Raw genomic sequence first — 10,615 nt, forward strand, 5'->3', positions numbered from 1 at the left:
AAGGTGACGGCGCCGTTCGCGGGCTGCGGACGGGGCTGTCACGGGTCTTGTCCAATAAATTAACACTTATTTTCTTGGCTGCTTGTCCGTGCTGCCCGCTGGGGGTGGGTTTGGGATGGCACGGGTGAGTACCCATGGAGCGGGAGGAGGTTTCGGGGTCACCTCGTTCCCAGGCAGGCTGGGAAATGCTCGATGCTCGAAAGCTGGGCCTGGAGCCAGGGATGACACCGCTGGGATTCCTGCAGCCCAAACTGGGCTGAACAACCTCTCTCCAGCTGGAATTTCCTAGAAAATAACAATAATCGCTGGAAAAGCCCAGGTGTCCTGGCTGAGACTCCGAAACCTCGCTCGTTCCACCGAGGAAAAGCCGGGAGGGAGAGACGCCGCATCCCGCGGGGAGGGAGCAGCTCCCCGGAGGGTCTGTGCTGCCCCGGCCCCTCCCGGGGTTTTCCAGCTGCCTCCCAGGACCCCGGGCTGCTTCCTGCAGGGATTCGCTTCCATGAAAAGTCTGAACCCCCTCCGAGCGCCGGCGGCGCCTCTCTGCCCTGGGGAGCTGGGATTAGGGCAGGAAATGAGGCACAAGCAGAGGTAAGAGGTTTCCTGAAGGCCCGGCCAAGGCTGCGGTTGTTAACCCAGGCTTCCCGAGGCTGGAAAAACCCTCCCCGCTCCGAGCCCTCGGGAGCTCTGCCCGTTCCTGGCAGGGTCCGAGGCAGAGGCACCCGGGAGCCGCTTCCCCTTGGAATTTCCGCGCGCTCCGGGGTGTTTGGCTTGGATGGGCCGGGAGGGTGTTCCCAGCCCCGGGGGATGGTAAACTTCGTTTAATTATTGACAGGCAGCTCCTGCTCCCGGATGGAGCTGAACAGGGCTGGGATGAGGATAATGCTGCAGCTGGGGGGCGGCAGAAGCTCGGTGGGAGCAGCTGACGTGGTTTTGGGGTCCTTTGGGTGGTTTTACCCATCCTTCAGCCTGGAAATTGTGGTGTTTTGGGGTCCTTTGGGTGGTTTTACCCATCCTTCAGCTTGGAAACTGAGGTGGTTTTGGGGTCCTTTGGGTTGTTTTACCCATCCTTCAGCTTGGAAACTGAGGTGGTTTTGGGGTCCTTTGGGAGGATTTACCCATTCCTCAACATGGCAGCTGAGGTGTTTTGGGATTTTTTGGGTGGTTTTATCCATCATTCAGCATGGAAAACCAGAGGAGAGGAGATGAGACCACCTTCCAGCCCCATCTGCCTCTCATCCTGCTCTGAAAATCCCTTTTTTCCTGTGTTTTGCAGCCCTCAGAGCCCGTCCTGGTGCTCCGCCGTCGGCACAACCCAGCGTGGGCTGCTGGGAATCCAATCCCACGGAGAAAAATCTCCTCTGCTCACCCCCATTCCCGTCTCCAGAGACCTCCTCCCTCCACCCCAGAGCCCTCCCTCTGCTCCTTCCCTGGGTTTTCACCCCAAACCTGCAGAATTCACCCCCCAGCTCTGGCTCTGTGTCCCTGCCGAGCTCGGGGGGTTTCGGGATCATCCCAATCCCGCCGGGATCCTCCTCCAGGAGGGGGGAAAGGGGCCCCACGCCGGCACCGGGGGCAGCAGAGCCCGGGCTGGGAAAGCGGGATTTGGGTCATTTTTGGGTCCTTTTCCCGCCCCGTCCCGGGATAAATCCCGCGTGGTTGCAGCATCCTCGCTGCTGGGGAGGAATCGGAATCCACCCCTGGATGGGGAGGAGGTGATCCCAGGATCCCAGATTTTGAGGGTGCAGTGATTTCTTTCCCAAGAGCTGACGAGGTAGGAGAAAAATCCCCGGAGCTGCTCCTTCCACCCCTCCCTCCCTGCAGCCCCACAAACCCCGGCCCGCTCCGCGCGGATCCTCCCCCCTCCTCGCTTTTCCATGGGTTTAAAACTCATCCCGCCGGGGAAAAACCCCAAAAACAACAATACACCCCGTCCCCGGTGCCCCTGGCAGCGGCGCGTTCTCACGGATGGTTATTTGGGGTTATTTGTGGGTTTTCCCTGCTTTCCCCCTCCCAGGCAGCGCGGGAGGAGGAAGGGGCCGGCTCAGGTGTGGCTTTAGGACCCAGCGGATCCCCCGTGCTGGAGGTAGGAGGTTTTTTGGGTTTTTTGTTTTTTTCTGACTCTCATTTCAAGAGTTTTGGGGAAGCAGAGAGAGGAGACCGAGGCTGTGGGCGAGGGCAGAGCCGGCACTCACTGGTAAGGACCAGGCGAGGGAAACCCCCCCCAATTCCCAGGAATTTCGGGGACACCCCCCCCCCAGCAGCAAACGGGGCTGAACCCCCATTTTGGGAACTTTGTGAAATCACCTTAAAACTCCATCGGTTAAGAGCTTGGAAATGTTGTTTTCAGCTTTTTAACCTCACAAAGCCAAATCCCCTTGATTTTTGGGGTGCTGAAGGAACGACAGCCGGGGGAGGGGGGAAGGGGTTCTTTCTTTGAGGCCTGACAGTTACTGGAGATTTTTTACCACTTCCAAAAAGTCTAAAAATACCCCAAAGCCTGGAGGAAGCCGTGGGTTTGTTGGTTTGTGGGGTTTTTTTTCTTTTCCATCTTAGAAAGAGATTGTAGAAAAGGGATCTTTTATTCCGATTTATTTTGGGGGACGGCCCCTGAGGAAAAGGTGATGTGTGAAAATACGGATGGGGGCACCAAGTTCCTTACCTCTGGTCGGGGGCCAGAAAATTGGAATCTTTTAATATTCCCTTTGTTCTCGCACTCTCTGGCAACTGAAGAGCTTAAAAAAAAAAAGAAAGAAAGAAAAAAAAAGAAAAAGAAAAGAAAGGAAAACGGGAGAAAAAAAAAAAAAGCTGAGGGAGGGGGGGAAAGGCTGGGGGAAGGTGGGGTTTAGCAGAATGAAAGGGACTGTGGTGTTCTTTCTCCGGGGTTGATTGTTCCCAGATGTGCAGTTGCAAAAACATCTGGCGCGGTCGGAGCCGCCGGACCCCTGCACGGAGGGAGCGGAGCCTGGGGAAGGGAAGGGGGAACAGCGGGGCCCTCCCGGCGGGGAGCGGCCGGGCCGGGGGAGGACGGGGGGGACGGGGGTGGAGGCGGCTTCATGCCCTCCTCGGTGGCCTTGGTGAAGGGGGGACGTCGTGGGGACATCGTGAGGATGTCGGCCCCGCTCCGGGGTCTCCGTCGGGAGCAGCCGCTGGCGTCACCATCGGGGCAGACGTGACCCGACTGTCCCCGTCCCGCAGCCAAACCCTGCGAGCTCCAGCCAAATTGGGGGAAATTCAGGGAACTGGAGCTCGGGAGAAGCTGTGCAGGCTGGAAACGGGGCTGGCAGAGAGGGCACTGCAGAGCCCTGCCCTTGGGAGGGCGGGAGGATGGCGGGGGATGGCTCCAGAGGTGGTGTCCGTCCATCCCTCCATCCATCCATCCATCCATCGTCCATCCATCCATCCATCATCCATCCATCCATCCATCATCCATCCATCCATCATCCATCCATCCATCCATCCATCCATCCATCATCCGTCCATCATCCATCCATCCATCCATCCATCATCCATCCTTCCATCCATCCATCCATCTATCCATCCATCCATCCATCCATCATCCATCCATCCATCCATCCCTCCATCCCTCCATCCCTCCCTGCTGGGATCCAGGCACTGAACCCAGATGATTTTTGGATCCGCGGGGTGCTGGCTCTGGTGTCCCACAGGATCCTGGCACCCACAGAACAGCAGGGCTCGGGATGGGGACAGCCAGCCCCCAGCCAGGCCCCAGGTGCTGTCCTGGGCCCAAGGTCTGCCAGCCTGGCAAAGCCTCCGGAGGCGCCGCTGGTCCCGTTCATCCCAGTCCCTTCAATCCCGGGACATTCCAGCCCAGCTCTGGGGCCGTGGGGAGCAGACAGGACCTGTCCCACCGAGGGCAGCCGGGGCTGAGCGTGCTGATCCAGCCCAGGCAGGGACCGACACCGTGGATTCCCAAAGCCAGGGAGGGTCTGGAGTCAGCACCTCCAGCAGCTCCAGTCCTGGAATGGGGAGGATGAGGTTCCCGGGGGATGAGCTGTGAGGGGAAGGGGCTTTGTTTGGTGGGGATGCAGGACACGGTCCTGAGGGAGCCGTGATGGTGCTGGAGAGGACCTGGGGAGCAGGGGGTGCCGCACGCTGGGTTCAGTGCAGGACAAGGGCCCTGGAAGGTGCCTTCAGTGACTGGGGTGGCTGGGAAACAGGAATATTGATATGGAGCGGGATGGGATCCCTGGAGGATCCCACAGTGGGGCTGGTGCAGGATGGGATCCCTGGAAGGTGCAGGATGGGATCCCTGGAAGGTGCCACTCTCTGGAGCTGGTGTGGGATGGGATCCCTGGAGGATCCCACAGTGGGGCTGGTGCAGGATGGGATCCCTGGAAGGTGCAGGATGGAATCCCTGGAGGATCCCACTCTCTGGAGCTGGTGTGGGATGGGATCCCTGGAGGATCCCACAGTGGGGCTGGTGCAGGATGGGATCCCTGGAAGGTGCAGGATGGAATCCCTGGAGGATCCCACTCTCTGGAGCTGGTGTGGGATGGGATCCCTGGAGGATCCCACAGTGGGGCTGGTGCAGGATGGGATCCCTGGAAGGTGCAGGATGGAATCCCTGGAGGATCCCACTCTCTGGAGCTGGTGTGGGATGGGATCCCTGGAGGATCCCACAGTGGGGCTGGTGCAGGATGGGATCCCTGGAAGGTGCAGGATGGAATCCCTGGAGGATCCCACTCTCTGGAGCTGGTGTGGGATGGGATCCCTGGAGGATCCCACAGTGGGGCTGGTGCGGGAGGACCCCCCTCTCTGGAGCTGGTGGGGGAGGGGATCCCTGGAGGACCCCCCCCTCCACAGCCGCTGCGGCCGGTCCCGCTGACTCTTCCCGGATGTTGCGGGGCTGGAGCCGCGTTCCCCCGGGATCTGGGCCCGGGAGCTCTCCCGGCACGGCGGGGTGATGTTCCCGCTCCGCAGGAATGAGGTTCCAAAGAGCTCCATTCCCCCGTGCCTCAGTTTCCCCGCTGCGGCAGCAGAGCCAGGAGAGCCCGGGGAGGATCCCCCCACCCGAGCGCCGGGAATGCCGACGGGATTCATCCTCAACCCCCTTCCCCTGGATTTCAGAGGAGTTTTGGGGGAGAATTTATCTTTTTACCCCAATTCTCCCCCTGTAACTGTCTGGGGATGGGGGAGGGGCGGCCGGCATTCCTGGCGGCTCCCGGCCTTGGCCCCTCTGCCCGCCGGGAGCAGCAGCCTTGGAAAACGCCGGGAAGCGCCCGAGGCCGCCAAACCCCACGGGATTCCTCTCAAAATCCGGGATTTTATCCTCAAATCCCCACGTTCCTTTGGATTTAGGGGACGCCCGAGTAAACGTGGCATCCCCCCCAAAAACAATTCCTTACCGAAGGAATTGGAAACCTCGGGAAAGGAGCCCCAAATTTCCACTCCGGGGGGTCTGGGCCTCTCCTCCCACATCCCGAGTGATCCGGGGAATGATCCCGACATCCCGGGAGTGATCCCGGATCCCGAGAGCGATCCCGACACCCCGGGAGTGATCCCGACATCCCAGGAATGATGCCGGGAGTGATCCCAGGAGTGATGCTGCATCCCGGCGTTTCTCCTCCCTGCTCTGCCCGCGGGATATCCCGGGGTTTGGTTCTTGAAAATCCCGTGGGAATGGGCGGGAAGCATTTTTGGGGAAATTCCTTGGTTTCTGAGGGCTGGGAGGGGGAGGATGTTTTTGGAGCCAGCTCCTGGGGACACCAGGGATGGGGAAGTGTCCCTGCACGTCCCCGCGTGTCCCTGTGTGTCCCTGAGTGTCCCCGCATGTCCCTGAGTGTCCCTGAGTGTCCCCGCATGTCCCTGAGTGTCCCTGAGTGTCCCCGTGTGTCCCTGAGTGTCCCCGAGTGTCCCCGAGTGTCCCCTCCCTCTGAATCCCCTCTGTTCACATCCAGACTCCTCCGGCTGCATCCCGGCCGCTCTCCCGCCCTTTCCCGTCATTCCAGCAGGATGAGAGCAGCGCAGCTCCTGGTGCTGTGTCTGCCAGGTGAGTGTCCCCAGCCCTGGGTGACAGCCCCGAGCCCCCAGCACCGTGTGGATCATCCCAATCCACATTTTCTCGCCCCACTTTTACCGGTTTTCCTCATTTTTAAACCCCAAGACACAACTGGAGGGTTCAAACTCTCATTTTCAGGGTCTAAACCCCAGCTCTAGAACCAAAAACCTTTTTTTTTTTTTTTTGTGCCCCCAAGCCTCATTTTTGCATCCCAAAACTTCATTTTTATGTTCCAAATCCTAATTTTTATGTCCCAAACCCTCATTTTTAGGTCCCAAACCCTCACTTTTATGTCCCCAAACCTCATTTTAACATCCCTAAACCTCAGTTTTAGGTCCCAAATCTTCACTTTTGGAACCCAAAGCTCTGATTCAGTGGTTGAAAACCACTTTTTTTATGGTACAAACCCTCATTTCTAAGTCCCAAATGCCCTTTTGGAGGTCTAAAGGTTCATCTTAATGCCCAAAATCTCATTTTCAAGGCCCAAAGTTTGGTTTTGAAAGCCCAAATCCTCTGATTTAGAGGCCAAAGTTTTGTACCAATGCCTCATTTTTACCCTCCAGAGTCTCATTCTGGGGATCAAAGCCACCAAAATTGCATTTTTAGGGCACAAAGTGTTAATTTGTGATACTAAAGCATCATTTGAGGGATGATCAGGAGGTGGCCACAACTCCCAGTGACTTTTGGGAGGCTGCACTATCACTCATTCCCTGTTAGTCCCCAAAATTCCCCCAAATCCCACTTTGGGCTCATCTTTAGTCTGGGAATGGCTCTGAGCCGGGGCCACGAGGCACCAAGCGAGTGGGGACATGGAGGTGGCACAAAAGTGGGACAGAATCCAGGGAAATTAGATTTATAACCCTGGGGGCTGGCAGGGGGATGGCTGGCGAGGGGCTGGAGCCAGAGCCAGGAGAAGTTGGGGTGAAAGTGGCTGCACACAAAGGGGGGACACAGGGAAAACCTCGGGGGGAGGGAAGGGGGCCGGAGCCCCAGAGCCCATCCTGCAGCATTCCCGGGACACGGAGGGATGGAGCGTCCCGGGCTGGGTGAGCTGAGCCCCCTTCCTGGGGATTCCAATCCCTTCCCAGGGATTCCAGTCCCTTCCTGGGATTCTGGTCCCTTCCCGAGGATTCCGGTCCCTTCCCAGTATTCCGGTCCCTTCCTGAGGGTTCCAGTCCCTCCGACTCTTCCACGCTGGATTTGGAGCCGTTCCCCCCGGATTCGTGTCAGGATGAGCTCCCAGGGGATGGAGGGGCTTGGACCATCCCGGGGTCAGCGGGGCCGTGGCAGCCGGGATCCTCTGGGATCACCCCTGGGGTCACCTCTGAGGTCACCTGGATGCTGCAGGGACCCCGGGCAGGGCTGATCCTGCATCCCTGAGCATCCCAAATCCTTCTCCTGCTCTCCTGGGGCCGCAGGGCCCTGAGGACAGAGGGGTGGGATTGGGGATGGTGGGAGCAGGGATCAGGCTGGGGGTGTCCGTGGGAACCCCGAATCCTGGGCAGGGGGTTTCTGTGGGGTTGGGGAGGTGGTGGGTGCAGGGAACCCCAAATCCCCTGTTTGGTGTGTCCGTGGGAATCCCAGATCCCGGTTTGGGGTATCCAGGGGAATCCCAAATCCCAGTCTGGGGTATCCATGGGAATCCCAGATCCCAGTTTGGGGTGTCCATGGGAATCCCAGATCCCGGTTTGGGGTTTCCATGGCAATCCCAGATCCCGGTTTGGGTGCTGTGCCCCCGCTGACCCCGGCCCTGTCCCGCAGTGCTCCTGGTGCAGGGACAGTTCAGCAGGTTCGAGGGCATCACCTACCCCGAGCCAGTCCAGTACTCCCAGTACGACCAGCAGGCAGGTGAGAGCCCGCGCTGGGACGGCCCCTGCCCCTTCTGTCCCTCTCCAGACAGACAGACACACATCCCTCTGATCCCGACAGACAGCCATCCCTCTAATCCCGACAGACAGCCATCCCTCTAATCCCGACAGACAGACATCCCTCTAATCCCGACAGACAGCCATCCCTCTGATCCCGACAGACAGACATTCCTCCCATCCCTCCCTCTTGCACTCCTTTTCCTCCGCCCCTGGAGTTCCCAACCTTCCCAGCTCCTCCCTCTGCTCTCACTGACAATTCTTTATTTACCTTTATCCAATTCCTTATTAAACATTTATCCAATTCTGTATTAATCCTTTATCCAATTCTTTACTAAACATTTATCCAATTCTTTATTTCCTTTTATCCAATTCTTTATTAACCCTTTATCTAATTCTTTATTAAACCTTTATCCAACTATTTATTAGAACTTTATGCAATTATTTTTTGAACCTTCATCCATGCCCATCCCCACCTGTGGGAAGTGGCCCAGGCTCATCCCTGGAGGGGCTGGAGGGAGTTTTCCTGGCCCACCCTGGCAATTCCTTATTAAACATTTATCCAAGTCTGTATTAACCCTTTATCCAATTCTTTACTAAACATTTATCCAATTCTTTATTTCCCTTTATTTATTAACCCTTTATCTAATACTTTATTAAACGTTTATCCAATTATTTCTTAACCCTTTATCTAATTCTTTATTAAACCTTTATCCAACTATTTATTAGAACTTTATGCAATTATTTTTTGAACCTTCATCCATGCCCATCCCCACCTGTGGGAAGTGGCCCAGGCTCATCCCTGGAGGGGCTGAAGGGAGTTTTCCTGGCCCACCAGGAAATGAGATCCCTGGAATTCCCACCCTGGAATTCCAGGGATCTCATTTCCCACTCCCCGTCCCCATAGGATGAGTTCTCTCCCCAAACCCTCCCTCAGCCTGTTTCTGTTTTATCCCCAGAAATTCAGGATTACTACGACTACCATGGTGAGTGTTTCCCTCTGGGATGCCGGGGGGGGATCAGGATTTGGGGGTGTCCCTGCACTGGGTCTCTCCCTACAGATGTCACCCCCCGAGCCCCGGAGGAGCAGTTCCGGTACCAATCCCAGCAGCAATCCCAGCAGGAAACCGTGCCGGCCCCGACCCCAGGTGGGTGACAGCCCCTGGGGGGGGACAGCCCCAAAGTGGGTGACGGTCACCAGGATGGATGACAGCCCCCGGGGTGGGGGATGACAGCCCCAAAGTAGGTGACAACCCCCAGGATGAGTGACAGTCGCAGGATGGGTGACAGTTCCCAGGGGTGGGTGACAGCCCCCCAAGCCCCCCAGTCCCGGGGCTGGGGTCTCTCTGTCCCTTCCCTGTCCCTCCAGCCCAGCTGTGCCCTCCCCACCCCGGAGCAGCCGGTGGGTGCCAAGGGTGCTCCAGCCCTAAAATCCCAGAAAAGGGCAGGGAGACACTTCTGTCCCATCCTGAAATTCCCTCCCCTTGTCCCCTTGTCCCCTATCACCTTGTCCCCCTGTCTCTCTGTCCCCTCTCCCCCGTCCCCTGTCCCCCTCAGCTGCGGTGCCCGAGACGGAGCCCACGGAGCCGGGACCGCTCGGTGAGTGCCGATCCCATTCCCGTTCCCTGTGCCGGGTCCCACCGTTCCCCCCGGAGCCGGGCTGTGCTGCCGGGGGGGGGAACATCCGGGGAGGGGGAAGGTGACAATCAGGGCGGGGGGTGGCGCCGGGTGAGGAATTCCCGGGAATTGCGGGTTCCGCAGACTGCCGGGAGGAGCAGTACCCCTGCACCCGGCTCTACTCCGTGCACAAGCCCTGCAAGCAGTGCCTGAACGAGATCTGCTTCTACAGGTGCGTGAGGGGGGGAAACATCCCCTGATCCCTCTGATCCGGGATTCTGGGAACCCCTCCGCTTTACATCCCCATCCTTTCTATCCCAAAAATTCCAGCCTCCGCCGGGTGTACGTCATCAACAAGGAGATCTGCGTCCGCACCGTGTGCGCCCACGAGGAGCTGCTGCGAGGTGAGGGGGGCCCCGAGGAACCGGCACCGTCCCACCCAAATCCCCGGCATTCCGGGAGGGAAAATCCCACGGGACCAAAGCTCCCGAGACTCCCGGGCAGAGCGGGGTGGGCTGTGGGGTTGGGCCGGGCTGTGCAGCAGTGGGGCGGGGGTCCCTGGCTGCTCCCAAAGCTCCCGAGACCCCCGGAGCAGAGCGGGGTGGGCTGTGCGGTGGGGCTGGGGGGCTTCCCTCGCTGCTCTCCCGGAGTTTTCCCGATTATCCAGGGGTAATCCCTCGCTCCCCGCAGCCGACCTGTGCCGGGACAAGTTCTCCAAGTGCGGGGTGATGGCCACGAGCGGCCTGTGCCAGACCGTGGGCGCGTCCTGCGCCCGCAGCTGCGGCGGCTGCTGAGCCCCGGCCCCGCTGCGCGCCCGCCCCGCGCCGCTGCGGCTCCCGTGCATGAACGAGCAGCCCCCGAACCCCCGGGATTCCTCTTTTCTTTGTGCACATAATAATTAAATCGGGGGGGTTTGTTATTTCTGTGCCTTTCTCTGTCCCGCGGGAGGGGGAGCCCCGGAGGGTCCCGCAGAGAGAGGAGGGGGAGCCCCGGAGGGTCCCGGCTCCTTCCTTTGGGGTTATTCCCAATTTCTGGGCTCCTGGCTCCTTCCTTTGGGGTTATTCCCGATTTTTGGGCTTCAGCTCCTTCCTTTGGGGTTATTCCCAATTTCTGG

At 58.8% G+C, this 10,615-nt stretch overlaps 1 protein-coding gene across 2 annotated transcripts; it reads left to right on the plus strand.

Moving 5' to 3' along the window:
• The first annotated feature begins 264 nt into the window (after window positions 1–264).
• MFAP2 (microfibril associated protein 2) lies at window positions 265–10,414 on the plus strand. 2 transcript variants are annotated; one of them, XM_041419679.1, is made up of 11 exons: window positions 265–588; window positions 1,274–1,771; window positions 2,015–2,083; window positions 5,919–6,010; window positions 7,781–7,867; window positions 8,844–8,870; window positions 8,946–9,032; window positions 9,442–9,483; window positions 9,646–9,733; window positions 9,832–9,905; window positions 10,192–10,414. In XM_041419679.1, the coding sequence occupies exons 4-11, from the start codon at window positions 5,974–5,976 to the stop codon at window positions 10,293–10,295; spliced, it is 546 nt and encodes a 181-aa protein (XP_041275613.1). In that variant the 5' UTR covers window positions 265–588; window positions 1,274–1,771; window positions 2,015–2,083; window positions 5,919–5,973; the 3' UTR covers window positions 10,296–10,414. The 2 variants fall into 2 exon arrangements, with proteins under 2 accessions (XP_041275613.1, XP_041275614.1); XM_041419680.1 differs by lacking the exons at window positions 265–588; window positions 1,274–1,771; window positions 2,015–2,083 and adding an exon at window positions 2,133–2,194.
• The last annotated feature ends 201 nt before the right edge of the window (window positions 10,415–10,615 follow it).

This window comes from Onychostruthus taczanowskii, unplaced genomic scaffold, assembly GCF_017590055.1.
Source record: "Onychostruthus taczanowskii isolate IOZ18803 unplaced genomic scaffold, ASM1759005v1 scaffold61, whole genome shotgun sequence".
Lineage (NCBI taxonomy): Eukaryota > Metazoa > Chordata > Aves > Passeriformes > Passeridae > Onychostruthus > Onychostruthus taczanowskii.